The 21,709-nt window shown below is 35.9% G+C and overlaps 1 protein-coding gene across 1 annotated transcript in view; it reads right to left on the bottom strand.

The window, feature by feature from the left end:
* ITGA1 (integrin subunit alpha 1) overlaps nucleotides 1-21,709 on the bottom strand; it is a 170,855-nt gene that overhangs the window by 14,388 nt on the left and 134,758 nt on the right. The window contains exons 17-26 of the mRNA XM_003276516.4: nucleotides 21,283-21,419; nucleotides 18,869-18,979; nucleotides 16,299-16,508; nucleotides 14,131-14,211; nucleotides 12,087-12,163; nucleotides 9,649-9,738; nucleotides 8,272-8,374; nucleotides 5,090-5,203; nucleotides 2,908-3,009; nucleotides 2,655-2,759 (exon numbers count right to left, since the gene is read on the bottom strand). Of these exons, the coding sequence (XP_003276564.2) occupies nucleotides 2,655-2,759; nucleotides 2,908-3,009; nucleotides 5,090-5,203; nucleotides 8,272-8,374; nucleotides 9,649-9,738; nucleotides 12,087-12,163; nucleotides 14,131-14,211; nucleotides 16,299-16,508; nucleotides 18,869-18,979; nucleotides 21,283-21,419 (1,130 nt within the window). The remainder of the gene's footprint in view (nucleotides 1-2,654; nucleotides 2,760-2,907; nucleotides 3,010-5,089; nucleotides 5,204-8,271; nucleotides 8,375-9,648; nucleotides 9,739-12,086; nucleotides 12,164-14,130; nucleotides 14,212-16,298; nucleotides 16,509-18,868; nucleotides 18,980-21,282; nucleotides 21,420-21,709) is intronic.

Below are 21,709 nucleotides of genomic sequence, written 5' to 3'. Positions count from 1 at the left end.
ACTGGACTCCAGCCTGGGCGACAGAGCGAGACTCTGTCTCAAAAAAAAAAAAACAAAAACAAAAAACAAAAAACTCCATTTACAGAAGCTACAAAAAGCATTGAAATATCCAGGAATCCAGCTAACCAAGGAGGTAAAAGATCTCTAAAAGGAGACCTACAAAACACTGCTGAAAGAAATCAGAGATGAGACAAACAAAAGAAAAAGCCTTTCATTTAATATCACTAAATGGCCATACTGCCTAAAGCAATGTATAGATTTAACACTATTGCTCTTAAAGTACCAACATCATTTTTCACAGAATTAGGAAAAACTATTCTAAAATTCACGTGGATCTAAAAAAAGAGCTCAAGTAGCCAAAGCAATCCTAAGTAAAAAGAACAAAGCCAGACCCATCAGACTGCCTGACTTTGAACTCTACTATAAGGCTACAGTAATCAAAACAGTATGATACTGGTACAGAAGAGCCACATGGACCAGTGAAACAGAATAGAGAATTCAGAAATAAAGCCACATACCTACAACCGTCTGATGTTTGATAAAGCCAACAAAAACAAGCAATGGGGAAAGGAATCCCTAGTCAATAAATGGTGTTGGAATAACTGGCTAGCCATATGCAGAAGAATGAAACTGGACCCCTAACTTTCCCCCTATACAAAAACTAACCAAGACAAATTAAAGATTTAAATATAAGACCTTAAACTATAAAAATATTATAAGAAAACCTAGGAAATACCCTCCCTGACATTGGTGTTGGCAAATAATTTTTGGCTAAGTCTCTAAAAGCAATTGCAACAAAAACAAAAATTGACAAGTGGGATCTAATTAAACTAAAGAGCTTCTGCACAACAAAAGACACTATCAATAGAGTAAACAGACAACCTACAGAGTGGGAGAAAATATTTGCAAACTATGCATCTGACAAAGGTCTAATATCCAGAATAAGGAACTTGAACAACTCAGCAAGCAATCAACAAATAACCACATTAAATAATGGGCAAAGGACATGAATAGACTCCTTAAAAGATGACATACAGGTGGCCAACAAACATATGAAGAAACTCTCATTATCACTAATCATTAGAGAAATGCAAATCAAAGCCAAAATGAGGTACCATCTCACTCCAGTCAGAATGGCTATTATTAAGAAGTCAAAAAATAACAGACAATGATGAGGCAGTGGAGAAAAGGAAAAGCTTATACACTGTTGGTGGGGATGTAAATTAGCTCAGCCAGTGGAAAGCAGTTTGGAGATTTCTTAAACAACTTAAAACAGAACTACCATTCAACCCAGCAATCCCATTACTTGGTGTATATACCCAAAAGAAACTGTTTACCAAAAAGACACATGCAGTCATATCTTCATTGCAGTGCTATTCACAACAGCAAAGACATGGAATCAACATAGGTGCCCATCAACAGTGGCCTGGATAAAGAAAATATGTATATATACACCTTGGAACACTGCACAGCCATAAAAAAGAACAAAATCGTGTCCTCTGCAGCAACATACATGCAGATGGAGGCTATAATCCTAAGCAAATTCCACAGGAACAGAAAACCAAATACCACATGTTCTTACGTATCAGTGAGAGTTAAGTCTTGGGTACTCATGGATATAAAGATGGGAACAGGAGACACCATGGACCACTTGGGGAAGCTGACAAATTACCTATTTGGTATTATGCCCACTACCTGAGCGGTGAAATCTGTACCCTAAACCTCAATATCCTCCAAATATACCCATCTAACAAACTCGTGCATGTATACTCCTTGTATCTAAAATTAAAGTTGAAATTTAAAAAATGAAATTGCCAATGTTAACAGTTAATGACATAAAAAGAGCAACTTACTATAATCAAATTCAAAAATGGCAATGTCATATATTCAACTAAATACTTCCTGAGAAACAAATAATACAAAATACAATAAAAAGTTTTAAAGTAGCTTATTGTCAGACAGATTTGGCTTTATAAGGGGTTAAAAATGTCTTCATAGTCTCTACTAAAATACAAAAAAATATTAGCCGGGCGTGGTGGCGGGCACCTGTAGTCCCAGCTACTCGGGAGGCTGAGACAGGAGAATGGTGTGAACCTGGGAGGTGAAGCTTGCAGTGAGCTGAGATCGCGCCACTGCACTCCAGCCTGGGCGACAGAGAGAGACTCCATCTCAAAAAAAAAAAAAAAAAAAAAAGGCTTCATATATACCTATATATTATAAAGTTATACATATAATAAAAGTCTGATAAAACACAGTAAGTCTATGGTATATGTAAGCTCTTCCCTTTGTTACTGGGGTCAAGGGTTGCCACTTTATTATACTCTGTACATTAACTGAGTTCCAAAGTATTAACATAAGTGCAAGTTTTGGTACTGGAAAGGTATTTATCTCTTAAGTTACAAAGACAAAGGATAAGAGAGATTGAAAAAAGTATATCTCTCCAGAAGGGACCTTGGTAATATCTTAGTTCTTAATAGACAAGGAAGACGAGACACACATAGCTGGTTAAGCAGAGCTGGGGCTTGGTCACATCCTCTTAGACTTCCAGTCTCACATTCTTTCCAACAGCAGCACTGTGCCTTGCATATTCTAAGTGGTAAATGAATATTTATTGATATTATTCAATCAGTGCATAGAACAATGTAGTTACTTACTTTTATAAAAGTTGGTTTCCACAAGATAAGCAAAACATTCACTTGGCTCACGTCAGAAGGAGTGAGATTACATGTGATGGTAGCAAATTTACACGTATTGCAGTCCTGTTTAAATGTCCAGAGATACATATCAGTATTCTTGCCATTTTATCAAATATACTATATTTAAATTCTTCAGATGGTTATTTCTAGATTGATATCAATTTTATTCATTTGGAAAACAAAGGTAAAAATAGCACTTGTCTTAATTTACCAGAATTGTGCCTCGTCTGAGATGGTCAGTTGATGTAGTCATTTTCTTTCCAGAGGTGGTACTGAAAGGATCCTCAAAGACATGGGGTCTGCAGTTTGCATTCTAGAAATGAAAATATTACATTTATTAGACAATGCCAGATATCAGAGGAAAAAAATGACTTGCTGCAGTAGTGTAAAGAATCTGTGAATGACAGCCATTGCCATATATTAAAGATCCATCTTTGTAAGTGTGCTGTATGGAAAAGGTTGTTATGCACCAGCCATACATACATATATATCCACCCCAAGATAATACGTACTGTTACCATGCTATTTTTGAATTGTAATGGATACTAGTGAGGTTGTAATGGAAAAGAAAGAATGCTAATAGAACTTACTATTACATGATTAATACATTCATTATTACCTTAATCAAAGATAAGCTTATAAATTCTATACTACAGAGAGAGTAAAACATTTAAAATTCTACTGATAAAAACAACGGCCAGCCACAGTGGCTCACACCTGTAATTCTAGCACTCTGGGAGGCCGAGGCGGGTGGATCACCTGAGGTCAGGAGTTCGAGACCAGCCTGGCCAACATGGTGAAGGCCCCATCTCTACTAGAAATACAAAAATTAGTTGGGTGTGGTGGCAGGAGCCTGTAGTCCCAGCTACTTGGGAGTCTGAGGCAGGAGAATCATTTGGACCTGGGAGGCAGAGGTTGCAGTGAGCCCAGATCGTGCCACTGCACTGCAGCCTGGGTGACAGAGAGAGACTCTGTCTCAAAAAAAAAAAAAAAAAGGAAACAAAAACAACAAAAATACTTGTTCAATATTATGGCTCATGAAACAATTGAAAAGCGAGGGATCTTCATCTGTATTTATGTATTCATCCAATAATATTTTTGATTCCCTACACACCAAGGATAAGACACTCAGTCTACATAGGAGGAAGACGTAAGCAGACAGCCCTATAGATGTTAACATATTATGTTAAAATGCTATATTTATAAGATAGCTGGTTCTAGACTTAACCTAGGAAACCTTTGCTTCCCCAGTACTCTCAATATCCTTGACAAAAGTTAATAAGATTAAGGTTTCCTAAGCAGTATGAAAAGTACAATTTTTTTTTCTCTTCTGGATTTTCACAAACCTGCTTTTTTGGATTAGAGGGAAATTCCAGAGGCTTATTTTTCCCTTGCCCTTAGGAAAACATTTAAGTGATCACAAGCCAATTAGCATTGTTGCTATTTCTTGATTTCTGAGAATACTTTAAAAAAATGCATGAAAAGACAGATTTCCAAATTCTGACATCATGCACACATTAATTCAATACTTATGGTGATTTTTTGTTTTAGGCACTAAACCATAATGAACTTTCATATAGTCTCATTCAAGCTAAAAACATAAAGGGGGTGCAATATTGCTATTATTTGGGATGTGAGTAAATACAATTATACTCTTTTGTTTGCAGCTGTGCATGCTTAGGCACAATTAAGAAGTCACTTTACAGAGTTGTTTGATTACCACAAATCAAGGAAAAGTGTAACAAACATTTCATAACAATGAATTATTTAAAATCTACTCTAGTGGATTGAATAATGGTCCCCAAAGATATGCCTAAATCCTCCTAGAACTAGTAAACATGACTTTACTTGGAAATAGGGTCTTTGCAGACATAATTATATTAAAGATCTCCAGATGAGATCACTCTGGATTTAGGGTGGACCCTAAATCTAACGGTGAGTGTGCAGAAACACAAAGAGAGAAGGAGAACACATAGAAACACAGAGAAGGCCAGGTGAAGACAGAGGCAGAGATAGGAGTTATGCTGCCGCAAGCCAAGGAACGCCTAGGGTTGCCAGCTGTCACCAGAAGCCAGGAAAACAGCATGAAAAAGAGTCTCTCTTGGAGCCTCCAGAGGGAATTAACACTGTCAACACCTTGATTTTGGACTTCTGGACTCCCGAACCGTGAAAGAATAAATTTGTGTTGTTTTAAGTCACTCGATTTGTGATAATTTGTTACAGCAGCTCTAGGGAATAATACATCTATTATTATTTGCTTTTAATTATCTAAATACCTCTCCATGTTACTTTGGTAAAACTCTTTATTACAAGTATCATGCAGAGGAAAAGGCTTAAACATAAAGTGGAAAAGATAACAGTAATGACATAATTCCGAGGCACACATGACTTACATCAGAAGATGACAATCCAGTTGGGTACAGCACAGGATAACCATTTGATGTCATATTGGGGAATGAAATTGACAGCTTAAGTTCTGGCATTGGAAAAGGTCCACTTTTTCTAATCTACAAGAAAAAAAGTGGAAATGTAATCTTTCATCCTCCTTTAATAGAATTCTTTCTGTCTTATGTAGGACTTTGTTTTCTAGCTGATGAAGTAAGTTGTGTAATATTTTGAATCCCCAAACGAATATAGATCCTTTATGGTGCTGTACAGAGAATTGGCATAATTCAGCTAGCAAAAAATATGGACACTTAATGGTCAGTAGCTGTATGTATCAGCTATAATCATATTGTTCCTCCATCACCCATTCTGTTAATAGACCTAGGATTAACAGAAGACCAGAACTGGACGTTTTTGTCTGTTATTATGTTCTTGCTATGCTCATTCTTTATTTATTTATTTTATTATTATTTTTAACATACCAGTCTTTTTGAAACTGTAAGGAAGGGAGACTATGGAATAATTTAGATTTTTGGTTGCCTTTACCCAGTTTGCCATAATTCCCTAAACCCATAAATCATCTCTAATCCTGGCTAGATGGGATCTGCCACCACTATACAGGCAAACCAGACTCCCATCTGCTTCCCTTCACAATTCTACCCCCAGCTAGGGCTACCGTGCCACTGGCTGTTGATAATCTGGTTTTATGAGAGTCAGATTTACTTTTATTTCAGTCTCCATTGGTTTTTATCCACTAACCCCAAATTTCCACTTAGTATCATGTTCTGCTACCAGTAGTGCGTATAGCTCAGAGAGAAAGGTGGGCAGGATGAAGTTCAACAGGAAACTGAACTCACTATCCAGAGGTCCTTTCCTGCTTAAAAGGTACAACAGAACTGGGACAGCCAGGTGTAGTGGTCCCCTTCCCACTGCTGAAGCATACTCTGTAGGCCTGAAGCCTATGGCATCCCTGTGCAGCTTCTTTAGCTGGGTAGGGAATGCCTTGATTTACATAGATAGACCCAAGTAAAGTCAGTGATCTACCCAGCTGAGCCTTCCAGACTGAGAGTTCCTCAGATCTGAAGCAATTTCCTGGTTGGTAAAGATTAAACACATCCTTTAATTCTGGAATTCTGGAGGTTCCTGACCAGCCGCACCTGGACCGTTAAACATGCTCCCTAACTCTTATCTTCTTGATTTCCAGTCAAATTCTGCTTCCTGATAGTCAGAAATCCTGTGTTCTATAATTATCATTTTTTTCTGATTAAAAATTGTTCCTTGTAGAAACATTGGAAAATACCGAAAATAAACAGAAAATAAACGTTTCCTATACTTCAACTACCTTGGTAACATTTTAGTGTAGGTTACCTGTCCCTACTATTTGCATATAGGCATATTTATAAAATTTGTAACACAATAAAATACAGTTTTGTACCCTGTCTGTAAAATGTATTATGCTATGGCATTTTCCTTTAAATGTATAAGTTTATTGAGAATATGACTGTTCATAACAACCACAACGTCAATATTGTGACTATGTGCCACATACTGTGCTAATCTTATATGCATTATTGCTTTTAACCCTGTTAACAACTGCAGGAAGCAGATCCTCTTTTTATCTTTGTTTTATCTATGAGGTAAGAAGGTTGGAATGAAAATTAAGAACTTCCAAGATCACAAAGCTAGTAAATAGCAGCATTATAGTTTCTTACTCCAAAATGTGCCTTCTAAAATATTACATTAAGTCTCTCCATTGAATATATGATAATCTCTTCGCTAAATATATGACAATTTGTTTAAGTAATTTCATTGTGTTAAGTGTTTAGATTGTGCCCAGGCTTTAGTTTTCAAACTATTATAAATAATATTGTTAAGAACATCCCTTAAATCTTTGTTTCTATCACCAAAAATTTCCTAGGGAAAATTCCGAGCAGTAAACTTACTGGGTTTCACCTTAAAAAAAGTTCTTTTAAAAAACTCCATTATTCCAATTCTAGAATTTACTTCAGCAAAATAATCAGAGATACATGCAAAGTTTTATGCTCAGGAATATTCTTAGCAATGTAATTCATAGCAACACTTTTAGAAGAGGGAGTACCTATTTCAAATCTGGACCCTAGTAAGTTACAATATATAAAGATCTACAACCAAGTCTTTTTGTTTTCTTTCTTTTTTTGCTGAATTTTCTAGTTCAAGGAAAGTGAATGGAGCTGGAGAAATCTGATAGCCTGAATTCCAAAAATCTATCCTAGAATTCAGTAGAGTGATTGGCATTTATGCTAATTTCCAGGGTATCTTGTCATAGGAATTCTAGCAGAGGACAGATTTTAAAAAATGAAATTAATCTTGGGAGTATATGTTTATTTATACTTTGTGAGAGAACTTTTTTTTGTAGTTGGCAATTCCCAAAGGGATTGAGGCTATCTTCATTTATAATTTTGTTGCATTATCTCATATTTTTGAATACATATTTAAATCCACTATTTGAATTGTGTTCTCTTTTTTCCTTGAGTAATTTTAACTTGAGTCTGTGTCAGTAACTAGGCATTACCTAAAATAAAATTCCATGATTGTTTGCTATAGTGGTATAGAGTTTGTTATGAAGGATTTAAAAGGAAAAATGAATGTAATAGAAAACATCACTTAAGGAGGTGGTAGTACCAACAAGAGTAATTTATAGTACAATGCATGTGAAAGGTAACAATAAGGAGAACGTGATACATACTTATTTGTTGAGTAAAAAAAATTGCCAAGACAATTGTGATAACAAATTTCTGATACAGTCATAATTAATGAAAAGGTGCTTTTCTCAGTCACACTGAAAAAATAATGTAAGTCAAGTCTACAGGTTTATCGGTAGCATCTATCTAGTCCCATAGTTTATATTTTTTCTAGAAAGTCATTCTAATGGTATCTTATTTTGAGGAAATTAGAGACTTAGATCTCTAAACTGATTTGAAAATATAATTATCACAAATTTAAATCTTCAGTGAAATTATAAAGAAAAATATAAATTGAAAATTATATATACATAATATGTTTATATTTATATTTATGAAATTATAAAGAAAATATGTGGAATATAGAGATTAAACATTGTAGCAACATATTTTTATGCATCTGTTAATACTTTAATTTATATATTTACAAATAACTCCTTTAGAATACTATTTTAGAGGTAATTTCTTACCAAGTAGAAGATATTAATTTCATTTCCAATGTCCTCAGTAGAATTAATAATTTCAGGGACTGTCTCATTGGCAGCAATTGAAATGTGGTATTCACTTGCAGAGCTTAAAAGAATTAATTAGAAGAAGAAAAATAAAACATAACAAAGTTTAACTTTTATTTGGCCTCATTATTTTCTTTCTCCATATCATGTAATTCCACAAAAATACTTGTAAGGATTTCAAATCATAGGGTAATTCATTTACCTTGAAGCCTAAAATTAAATCTTTGAGGAGAGTGAGAAGGATTATATAATTTAGTTTAATCATCACTGATGCTTATTTGACCCCAAAGTGCTAGAATATGAGTTTTAAAAGTTAAAATTTCATTGTTAACAAGTGAAAAGTTTCCATAAATTCACTAATACCATTTATACCTAGTGAAAAATGAAGCTAAAATGTAATGCTGAATTCTAAATAGATTTAAAATTTTTACCATTTCATAATTTAAAGTCCTATATTTACTGCTAAACTTAAAAGTTCAATCTTCTCTACACAGCTTCGTCATGTTCTTTGGATGAACTTGGTAGAATAAAATAGTATGTTTTTAAGCAGCACTTCAGTCAAGGGAAGACAAAAAATATTTATAAGTGTTTGCCAAAATTTGATTTTAAGTAAATGGAAAACTCTTGGGGAAAAGTCGGTGCACCAATAGAAGTGGATACAGAAAAATAGAAAATAGCTGAAAGAATTTAAAGGCTGAGAAATATTAGCACAATCTATATGTATATCCTATAATCATGCCATTTTTGTAGTCTCCAGTTAGTAGAGTGCCATAGATAATAAATTATTAAGCCAGAAGGAAGATATTGAATGTTCCCAATAAAAAAAAGATAAATGTTTGAGACGATGGATGTTCCAATTACCCTGTTTAATTGCTATATGTTACTTGCATCACAACATCTCCAAGCACCTTATAAATATGTACAATTATTATGTGTCAATTTAAAACACTTTTTAAATTAAAAGAGAAAAAAAGCATGCGAAATGGTTTAAACTAACGCTTCCTGAATATATAACCTTGGGTAAATTAGCCTCTCTGAACCTGAAATTAAGGGAATTAAGAGTGGACAGCGAATGCAATCCGGTATCACTAACACCTAACATTTTGGGTTATTTAGTATAATGGTTCTCAAACATTAGGATGCATGAGAATTACCTAGAAGGCTTGTTTAACCCCATCCTCTGAGTTTTTGATTTGATAGGTTTCAGATGGGACCGGAGAATTTGCCTAACAAGTTTCCAGGTGATGCTGATGCCCTTGGCCAGGCAGGGACCACACTTTCAGAACCACTGGGTTAATAGAAAGGCATCAACATAAAAATGTAGTTTTCTCCTACCTGTAAAACTGTAGTCCAACTTCATATTTTACCGGGATAGAAATGTTTACTACATTATCCGAAAGGGTTTCAGGAGGTTCTTCGCTGTCACTAGAAAATACACAGCACATTCAGACAAACCATTAAAATCTTGACTATTTAGAGACATTTCTAAGTGTTTGAAAGAGAAGCTTGTCCTGGCAACTAAATAAAAGCACGTAAGAGTATAATTGTTAATTATTTTTTTAATTGGGGTGAAGAAGGAGATCGGAGATGATTGGTGTGGTTGAAAGTTCCCAAGTTGATTCTGATGTGCAACTAGAGTTGACAATCTCACGGATTTATGTTTTTCAAAATTCTATGACAATAATGATAAGACTCCCTCGGTTTAATTGTTAAAATACAAAGATTATTGGGCTTCCCTTGGAAATGTGGATTTAGTGGTTCCAACTTGGGGTGCAGGAATTTCTGTTTTTAACCACATATCTGCCCCCAGGTGATTCTTATTTATCACAGATGAGGACTTAGCAAAGATAAGTGATTAGGGTCACACAGCTGAGAGTAAATCTAAAATCTTTTGTTTTCTTCTTTAATAGTCTTTCCATACTAAGTACTCGATGATCATATTATTTGTTAAGCACTGATTTATTCTCTTGATTTTGGTTATCATTTAAATTATATATTACGTAAACACACATATATATGCGCATACACACATATACATACTTCCTCATATTAGAAAACACATACAAATGATATAACAAGTAATGAACACTGACTCTGGGGCCAGAGAATGGGATTGTTCTTGCACACTGATACACTTTGGTCAAATTACTTATCTGTCTTTGCCTTGATTTCTTTATCTATAAAATGGGATATTAAATGGGTAATAAATGATGATTAAATGAGCAATAAGTATAAAGTGCTTAAGATTGTGCCTAGGACATAGGAAATATTCAGTAAGTGTTAGCTTTCATTATTATTATACACACACCCCTCCACCAACTGGCGAAGTACCTAACATATTGTCTCGCAGAATGGGCATAAGAGTAATTTTTAATGGCTGTGCTTATTCCCAGATGTATAAAGTGGCTCATATGCAGCAGGACAGAGAAAGCAGCATGCTGCCTTGGATTATAGGTATTTGTGTGACTCAGCTCTTAGCATGAATGGTCCCCTTTTCTCTCACCTGTTCCACACTGCAGCCTTCCTAAGTTAATCTCCATAAGCAGCAGCTCTGTACAGATGACTTCACCTCTCAAAAACTTTACTGGCTTTTCAAGGTCCGTTCAATTAAGAAATAATACCTTGACAGACATTCAGTACCTAGCATAATATGATAGAATGCACACTCCCTGTTTATTTTCATTGCTACTTTCTGTATTCCTTATATTTCAGCTAAAATTGATAACTTTTTAATCAAGCTGTATATTTTGCCTGAAATGCTCCACCTAGTGCTATTCAGCGACCTCTCTGTGAAATGCTATCTACTCTTCAAGGTCTTTCTCAATTATAAGTTCCTTGATAAAGCTTTCTTGGGTTCCTGTTGCCAAGTAGATATTATTTCAGCTTCTATTAATTTTCTGACACAGCTTTATATCTCTATAATGGATTGTTTTTATTCTATCCCAGGTTACAATAATTCCATACTAGTCTCAACACCCTACTGTAATACCTACCCTATGAGGAGTTTCATTCCCTAAGTAATTTTTATATTCCTTACAGTGACTAATCCAATATCCTGTGCATAATAGATGCCAAATAAATATTTGTTGAGTTGATTTGAACATACAGAATTAATTAATCTGTTAATTCATTTCTCTAAGTTATTCATTTAGTCTACATCTACGTAGTGATTATAATACAGGAGGCACAATGCTAGTCACTGTGAATAAAACAGTAGAAGACACCATCTCACTGCAGACAGGTCAGTGGATGATTACAATTAGAAGAAAGTTAGACCACTATTTCACTTTCCTTATTGGGCCTTTGCTGTTGTTAGTCTGTGTGTTCTATGATACCTTTCAGAAGTTCTGACTGATTTGAATAAAGTATATTAAATTACAAAAGGACATCACAGAACTTTAAGTCCATCTAATGATTCATTTGACCTTGATGGGCAGCCAGTGAAAGTTTTTAAATTATCAGTAAATTTTTTATGAATTTAAATGCAATTTGGCAGATATAAATGATGTATGATTATGGTATCTTCTGTAGCTCATAGAGCCATTGCTTTAATCTAGTTAGGTGAATTATTTCTATTAAATGAAAATTTCTTTATTTTGCTAATTATTCTTAAGGGTGTTTTTGTGAAGGAGAGTGGTTAATCGCCTTCCACTTCTACTGATCTCCTACAACCTGCAAGAAACTGTCAGTGAGTTTACAGAGCAAAATATTCAGAATACGCAGAAGAAGCAATATACCTTCATATACATACATTTATACACATGTAAACCAACCTTGTTGTACTTAAATAAATGGTCACATTTTCCATGAGATAGGATGTGTTAAACTGAAACAATATTTTGAAAGTTACCTATAAAATAAAAATATGTCTTTAGTAACAGATAAGAAATTGTTTACTTTGACTAAAATATTCAATTTCCATAAATGACATTACCTAAACTCAAATTATGAAGTTATTTGAGAAACATTGTCTTACAAAATGAAACCTTATTGTATCTCAAAAATAGATAGAATAACATATAATATACATTTTCTTTTTCAATGTGAATTTGTACCATGTTTTACATATTGCTATAATGTGAACGTTTCCCTTCAAAATTCATGTGTTGAAACCTAAATACCAACGTGATGATATTAGGAGATGGGGCCTTTGGGCAGGTGACAAGATCATAAGGGCAGAGCCCTCATGAGTGGGATTAGTACCCTTGTAACTCAGAACACTGCCTCCCTGCTTCTGCTATCTCAGGATGCATTGAAAAGACATCTTCTATGAAGCATGAAATGGGCCCTCACCAGACACTGGATCTACCAGTGCATCTACCTTGGACTTCCCAGCTTCCAGTACTGTGAGAAATAAACTTCTGGTTTATAAGCTACTCAGTTTATAGTATTTAGTTATAGCAGCCAGAATAGACTAAGAAACATGTTAAATAAAGTGTATAGGAGATCACTGGTTTGGACAGCTCTTGCTCTAGGCCCAACAGATTAAATAATGCTTAAGTTCCACACCACAAAGCCGAAATTAAATCATTTGTCTGACTTTTTGAGAGATGAGGAAAGTGAGAGATAATCACCAAATCCCCAATCAAGCTAGTTTCAAACAGCACGATAAGAAAATCCCCTCTGCTTTCACTTTTACAAGGAAAATAACTTTGAAATGACCAATCGACTTTTCGTTCTCTGTTTCTGCTTTCTTCAGCCCTTTTCTCTCTATAAAGTCAACTTCCTCTCCTCAGCTCATCCACCATTCATTTTATTTTACAGAATAAGGTGTTGCCTGATTCTAGAAATGCAAATAAAAGTCAATTAATATTTGGAAATTCAATTTATTCCATAGAAAAAGAAAGTAGGTTAGTGATTGCCTGGGGTTGGGAGAAAGGCTGTTGAGGAAAAACAGAGTGACTGTCAATGCATACGTGGCTTCTTTGTGGTGTGTGAAAATGTTCTAAAATCAATTGTCATAATGACTATACAATTTATAATTTGGTGAATATACTAAAACCCATTGAAATACACGCTTTCAACGAGTGAACTCCATGCTACATGAATTGTATCTCAGTAAGGCAATTGTTTTTCAAAAAGAGAGAGCTGGGAGGAGAATTTCTGATTAAGTTCTAAACCAATCTACTTGAAGCATTCTTTTTCTTGTAGGCCAGAGACACCTACTACCTAGGAGACTCTAATAACAGAATTTCCCAGCTCCATTTTATCAGATATGTTATGTAGTATAAATTAGATATGTTATGTAGTATAAATTTTAAATATTGTCTTGGTGTTCGGGTTTGCCTGTGTAAGAATTGTTACAAGATTGTTACAATATGTTTCTGTTATTTATAAATACCTTGTACAAAATACCTTATACCAGGCAATTTATAAATAACAGAAATATATTGCTCACAGTTCTGAGGGTTGGGAAGTCCCAGATCCAGGCACTAACAGTTTCAGTGTCTGGAAACACCCAGTTCTCATAGATGACACCTGCTATGTGTTTTCACGTGGTAGAAGGGGTGAGCAGTCTCCCTCAAGCCTCTCTTATGAGGGCACTAATCCCTCATGGGGGCTCCACCTTCTGGACCTAATGACCTCCTAAAGGCCTCATCTTTTACTACTATCACATTGGGGATTAAGTATTAACATATGAATTTTGGTGGGGCACAAACATTCTGACCATAGCATATTCCAATCTGTCACAATTTTGAATTGAACATTTTTCATCCATATTATCCTAAACTACCATTGGAAGGATTTATATATTTGTCTTTGCACATATTACTTTTCATATTCAATTTCCACATGTATTTTGTATAATCTGCTCACCATCTCTCCTCTTCTCAGGAAGGGATATCCAACTTTACATGTGATATTATGATTGGATTCACAACTGTCTTTTTGGATAGCCTAGGAAGAGAAAGCAAACAGAATCAGAGCAGACAAGCAGGTGAAATATTGAAAAGTGTTCTTTCAGAATTTTCCCACATGTGTCTTGGTGACTGCCTTGCCAATATTTTTGTCTCAATTTAGCTGGAAGAGGCACAGAATTCTGGGACCAGCTGTTCTACACTCATGGAAGTCCTAAAATATCACTTGTGGGTGCCTGAAAGACAAAGCATATCTCACAATCCTGCCTAAATCTTCAGTTGTAAAATGGAAGTGCTAATAGCACCTCCCTCACAGAGTGATTGCGGTGGCTGGATAAAATAATCCACACACCCAAGACTGGTGCAGAGCAGCCTTCAGTGAATGTTAGTTATTGGAGGAGTTTAGTGCAGTGGATAAGAGCATAGGCTCTGAACCGTGACCACCAGATTTTAAACCCTGACTGCACCACTGTTAGCTTTATCCTTGTTAAGATTCTTCAACTCTCCGGGACTGATTTTCTATCAAGTGGTTTTAGTCATATACTCTATTTTGTCCAGTTTAAAATGCCATTGAACATGAGATATGCCATTATTTTTACAAACCCATAAGAAGGAAAAATAACACTGCCAGGTAAATAAACACGTTATCAATTGTAAAATGCAATTACAAGAATGTTGAAACATGAAAAAAAGGTTTTATCTTCACATCTCTGCAGTACAGTCATACCTACTTACAAAAGAATTAATGAAAATTAAGTGAAATCTTTAGTACAAGGCCTAAACCATGATGTGACTCAAGAAATGGTTGCCATCATTATTACTGTTGTTATTGCTAATATACGCAGAAGAGATGCACTGTCAGATTTTTAGCTATGCCTCTCTGCCAGGCCATTAAGTCAGCTGAGGAGGATACAGGCAATAATTTTTAACAGAGAAAAATTTTGTGGTAATATTTTCCCCAAGATTACTTTGTACATTTGTATTTATAATAATAATAATTATAATTATTTTTTGAGACAGAGTCTTGTTCTCTCTCTGTCACCCAGGCTGGAGTGCAGTGGTGTGATCTCGGCTCACTGCAACCTCCGCCTCCCGGGTTCAAGTGATTCTCCTGCCTCAGCCTCCTGAGTAGCTGGGAATACAGGTGCGTGCCACCATGCCTTGCTAATTTTTTGTATTTTTAGTAGAGAGGGGGTTTCGCCGAGTTAGCCTGGATGGTCTCAATCTCTTGACTTCGTGATCTGCCCGCCTCAGTCTCCCAAAGTGCTGGGATTACAGGCATGAGCCACCATGCCCAGCCTGTAATTAATATTCTTAATTGAATCCAAAATATAGTAATATATGACATTATTTTTAGGTTTGTCTTAGTCATCATGTCTCTAAGTGATATCCTAACAGATAGAAATGTCCATGAAATCTGAGTTTACAGAAAGTAGACAACAGTGTTTTAATACTATGTATAATATTAATAAGTGCATTGCTTTTAATATAAATTGTATGTAATATTAATTAACATAAATATACACAAAATTTTAACTCAGTGGGATTCATTTGGAGATCAGAATTAAAAGCAAAGTTCAAATTTGGAAACACTGATTACCTTTGATATACCATCTTACACAGATTAATATATTTTATTGCCAACATAATAAAAGAAACTTCTGTTACAAATCATTGACACAGTTATTTAATATAAATATCTTGCCAAAGTAAGGATTTTGCATAGATAGGGAGATACGGTATCTTGATTTTCCTGCAGGTAAATTTTTTTTGCTCAACACAGAGGTACCTCTTTGTACCTCTGTTAACTATTTTGGCTTTGATTGTTATTATTTTCCTTGACTCCGTTTCAGTTTCGGTGGTTTAAGGATTTTGTGAAACATACAGTTTTTATACATGAGCTATCCTTTCCTCATACAGAATCTATGAAAAGATATACATATTTGAATAAATAAAACAAAAATTTTTAAAAAAGCTTAATACCTTCACCATTGGTGAGGACTAATGTAAAAATTCCTTCTAGTCTTTCAGAATCAATCTAATAAAAACAATTATCTCAGTAGCATGAAAAGTAGGCCCAGTAAATGACTGTTAAGAGAATAAATAAATGAAATAATGAAAGTTTACCTCAATTCCTGAAAAAACTAGATTTGGAGAATAATGCACTATTGTCCTGGTGTTATAAGCACTGTCCTTTGTATTTTTGACTGTGAGGCTAACGTTGAACTTATCATTCTGGGACCGGACAATCAGCAGGTCCTTTTCTGTGGTGGCGACATGCAGGCTGAGGTCCGAGATACATTTTTCCTTGTTTCCACAGTCTTTGGCAAAGGGAATCTGAAATTTTGAACAATTTTTCAAAATTTAGCTGCACATTATTGAAAATTACCCATCAATTTGTGTAACAAAAATGGCATACAGCCAAAGTAAGTTAAGCAACTTGTAAAGAGAATTTCCCTGCAAAAGCCTTAAGAGATTTTATATTTATCCCTGTAATTTATAGGGGAGAAGAATAAACATTTACTTATGAATGTAAATTGTGCTAGTCCTTTTAAGAATGCACAATTTTCATGGGTGTTTTGCACTGGCTTTAGTCTGCCAGGGAAGGACAGTTTTGCAATACAAAGTCAAGTACTGCAAGATCTAAATCTACTCAACTCTAATTATGAGATTTTTCTCTTAAAATTAATCGAATACTTAAGAATGTCATAAAGCTCAGTTGAGAGTGTGGAAAACGGTCAAGCCACAAATGTAGGAGTTTTGCTTGATTCTTCTTCATTGACCGCCTCTCCACCACCATATGTAACTCCCCAAGCCCTGTCCATTCTACTCCTCTTCTAAATATCTCTCCAATCCTTTCTTGCTTCTGCATTCCCACCACCACCTCACACCCAAGCATTCTCATTTCCTCCCTGAACCAGAGTAATAGCTTCCCACTGGGCTCCCACATCCACCTGTTTCCCTCCAACCACTCCACTCTGCTGCCTCCTGTCCCATGGCTGAGCCAAATAAAAACTGCTCTGCTCTTTCAGAAGTTTAGAATTTGTGCCACTGCACCAAGTCCCGAATGACCTGGCCCCTGCCTTTACCTCCAGCCTCACCTCACGTCACCCCCTTTGTTGCTCTTTAGCGTCAGCCACGCTAGCAAGTGTCGTCTCCTTCATGCTCAGGACTTTCACACTTAGCATCCCCTCTGCTCCCCAAACTCCCCTAAATAGGGTGGAAGTCGCCCTATCTTTCAGGGCTCCACTGAAATGGCACAACTTCAGGAGGGCTCTCCTGACTTCCCAGCCCAGGTGCAAGTTCCTGTAGAGCTCTGAAATCCTCCTCCATCGCATACTCTCTAATTACTACTTAATACCCGTTTCCAGTGTTAGACTGTAAGCTCCAATGCCTGGTATGTATAAGACAATCAATACATCTGGTAGGAAGGAAGGGAGAATGGAAGATAGGTGTATGGGGAAAAAGAATTCCCCATCCCTAATATCTCCTCCATCGGAGCCACGCTGGGGACACCCTCCTTCTCCTCTCCCCTCACTCATTCTCAGGGGTGGCACGTGGACTCTAACTTTGGGAACAGGAACTAAGTGAACACAACTCAGTCCCTTTCTCTTGTTTCTATTCTCAGAGCAGCTGTGTACCTACAGGAAGCACACATGTGGCTCTACTCCATTTGGCAAGTTTTACAAGGTGGGTTCCATGAAGGAGAGATGGATCAGCACTGCTGGTGACCTAGGTGGTTATCGGTGCTCTCAGTCCACGCTTCAGTGTGAGGACACCCTTTATACCTAAACCATACACTGCAATCCCGTGCTTATTAGAATAACGGGGGAGATTTCTTTCCATTGGTCCTAAATTCAAGTGAGGTAAAAATGAGTGTCATTTATTAGTTTTCTTAAACTCCAACAATAGGAAATTAGAAGGATTGGGAACAGTCTAGAAGAGCCTAATTCTTTTTTAAAACATTTTAGATTGATTTAGGGTTATGTGTGCATGGGTTTCAAGCTTTTTCTTAATGTTACCAGGGCAAACCTGGAGATATGGCTGAGTAAGTTTACTATTTTCTTAAACAGTAGATAACTGAGAAAGTTCATTATTTTGTTAAACAGTAGATAACTGAGAAAGTGCATTATTTTTTCTTAAATAGTTTTTTTTTTCTAGTCTATTTATCTGTAGGTAAGCTTGAAGAAAAACAACTACAGACGGCCTGGGAGCTTCAGGACCCTTTGCCAATTACCAGAGGAAGATAAAGCCATTGAGAAAACGGAGCAAACAAGAACCAGCAACCCCTTGTTACCTTTAGATCATTAACATGTCATTATAATGCTAAAGTCCCTGCCAAAGAAGAAAATGGCCACAATTTCTTGAACATATGTTGTATAAGGAAGCATGTTTATGATCTGTACTTGTACATCTGGAGTTCCTCTCTGGACATGCTTACATTTATCTCCCTGCCCCATCTAACTCCTTAAAATTCCCCAGGTTTTCACAGCTTGAGGAGAAGGAGGTCTTTAGAGCAAGACCTCCCTCTTTCTCCATTCCTGACCAGGAATAAAACCTGCTTGCCTTTTTTTTCTTTCTTCCAGTTGGTTGGTCTTTCTTTGTGACCAATGCAGAGTAGTGAAAAAACACAGTTTACTAGTGACGCTAAAATGTTCACAAGTTGGTATTCTGTATTTTAAAGAAATCTGACTTACATATTCATGTACTGAGTTTGGTAGAGACTCATCAAGAACAGGCCCATTTTCTGGATCGGTAAGATTAAAGTCCAATGTTATTCTCACAGAGTCCTGAAAGTCATGCTTGTCCTAGAGGGTGAAACATAAAATATATCATTGGTATCATATTTACTGGGTGTTCTGATCTTGTTATGTCTCCTTCTTCTGTCCCCAACATTCTTGTGCATCTAATCTGACACATGATATCAGGCTTTTGCTTCCCTGGAGAGGGATTGGCATTCTGACAAGGGGCATAGGGGAATGTGGAGGTTTCAGAGTATAACCTGTTGACTCACTTCCAGTTCCTCAGAGGGCCCTGCTCGAGTGACGACAACATCACACCTTGCTGTGTCAACATAGGAGCTACCTGCATCACAATATAGTTTTTCTTGAGACCTCAAGCCAAAGATCATTATGTAACACTTCTGGGAACATTTTCCAACTTCAGAAGGGCAAACTTTCTATAAAATGAGTTACATTTCATTAATATAATATATACCTAGAGCTATAAGTTTTTTTTTGTTGTTTGTTTGTTTGTTTGTTTGTTTTTGAGATAGAGTCTCTCTCTGTCACCCAGGCTGGAGTACAGTTGGCACAATCTCGGCTCACTGCAACCTCCACTTCCCAGGTTCAAGCGATTCTCCTGCCTCAGCCTCCCTAGTAGCTGGGATTACAGGCATGTGCCACCACACCCAGCTAATTTTTGTGTTTTTAGTAGAGATGTGGGGTTTCACCATGTTGGCCAGGCTGGTCTCGAACTCCTGACCTCAGGTGATCCACTCACCTCAGCCTCCCAAAGTGCTGGGATTACAGGCTTAAGCCACCATGCCTGGCCAAGAATTTTATAATGTAAAATTATTTGGAAAGGATGTGAATATGATTAATATTGTTAATATGCCACCAATAACAATAATCATTTATAGTATTCAAAATTATGAGCTTTATATACATTATTGCAAATTATTTCAACAGTCCTCTAAGATGAGTAACTATTATTGTCCTTATTTTACAGATGAAAGATTGAGCCTCTAAGAGACCAAACAACGTTGCCAAAGTCTCTCAGAATGTGGAACATTTGGGATACAAATTCTACACTGGCTGACTCCAGAACAAATTTCAAAGTGCTTCTTTCAAAATCCAAAACAATTTTGGAAATTTTGAAAATATTTCAGCCCTTTAAAAACCAGTACCTAGACATAACTTAGACACTGAATTTGTGGACAAACGTAGACTGAGATGATTTTTCGCAGGTTGGAGACAATGCCATATCTGGTTTGATACCCATTCAAATTTTATCCTCATTCTAATGCCTAAGTGTTCAGTTCTGATTAACTAAATAGGAGGGGCAACTCTAGTGTTATTTTATCAAATAATAGATCGATCTTGGTGCTGACAGAATAAGCTTCACGATAAGTATCAAGAAGCATATCAACATGAAAATCACCGAGGAAGAACAAATGCGGCACAAAAGGATACACATTTTCTGTCACTTCCCTGCTCCTAGACTACAATGTTCAAAATACAGACTATAAATATATCAATAATACAGAAATAAGTCAGAAGTAGGAAAATTGGCCTGGTTCCTTTAAAGCTCCAAGTTCACCATCAAGTCTCTAAGTCTTAATGTCAGTTAGTAAAATCAGTTTCCTCATTACCTTCACGCTGCTTCTTGTTTTTATCACTCTCATGTACATTTTAAGAAAATGTTTAGGAAACTCCTGTCCTCTGTTGGGAACATTCCCCATATACACAGTGTCGCAACACAACACATTTTAAATGGTTCACACTGGCTTACCAGCCATCTCTAAACATTAATAGTTTGCTTTCCAAAACTCCCTCATCCACTAAAATAAAAAAAAAAAAACAAAACTGAAGTAACACAAAGCCTACAGATGATAGGAAATACCAGATAATTTTCCCCTTCGCTCTAAAATCAAACAGCGAGATACATAGTTACATGAATCCCAGAAAGCATACAGCCCAGCAGTCTGCCCCCAGAGCAGTTAAGCACTTATCACCCACAACCGACAAACAAGGCCCACAGAAATTAAATGTTTTCAAGTTGAAGGAATAAATGAATGAGTGAAAGAAATGAAGACACGAATAAGGTTTCTTGTCAACTAGAACACTGTGTCTTTTTCTGCTGTTCCATAATATATGGATGTCTGATAATGCAGACAGGGAAGACTAGAGATAGTTTTACAAATATTTGGAAATGAGAAAATTAGACCTGCGATTTTATGATAAAAATGAACAAACAACATAAAATTTCCTTTATGACATCATAAGTGCATTTTGAAATAAAACAGTAAGAATTTGATTGACTTGAAGTAAGACATCTTTACTATATTCTTGATTTGGAATAAGGCAACTACGATATATGATTTACTTGCCAACATGTAGAAGGAGTGCTTAGTGCATTCTGACTTTCGAACTGTGATGTTCCTTTGAACCTTTCTCTCTTGAGTTCCAGAGAAAAAACTTCGTGATATTTGCCTTAGTGAATCTAGGGTGACACGGTACTGCAAATCTACAAAAATTTTAAAAAATAATTGATGGAAATGTTTATTTGAAGTGATTCTCATATTGTACAGATTATTACATTAGCATTATAGAAAAATCTCTTTGACAATCCATCAAAAAAGATTCTATTGTTCAGCATATCCACACTATTATAACAATGATATTAGCAGTCATGAAGATAACCTTGAGGAACTCTATAAACTTCTCTCTGAGTTCACTGTGCTTTCAGCGTCTAATTACATTTATTGTTTATAATTCTTATACACACATGCACACCTGCCTATCATCAATTTCCAG

Source organism: Nomascus leucogenys, chromosome 7b (assembly GCF_006542625.1).
Source record: "Nomascus leucogenys isolate Asia chromosome 7b, Asia_NLE_v1, whole genome shotgun sequence".
Classification (NCBI taxonomy): domain Eukaryota; kingdom Metazoa; phylum Chordata; class Mammalia; order Primates; family Hylobatidae; genus Nomascus; species Nomascus leucogenys.
The sequence above is the reverse complement of the archived record's forward strand: the minus strand, read 5'-3'. Positions and strand labels throughout refer to the sequence as shown.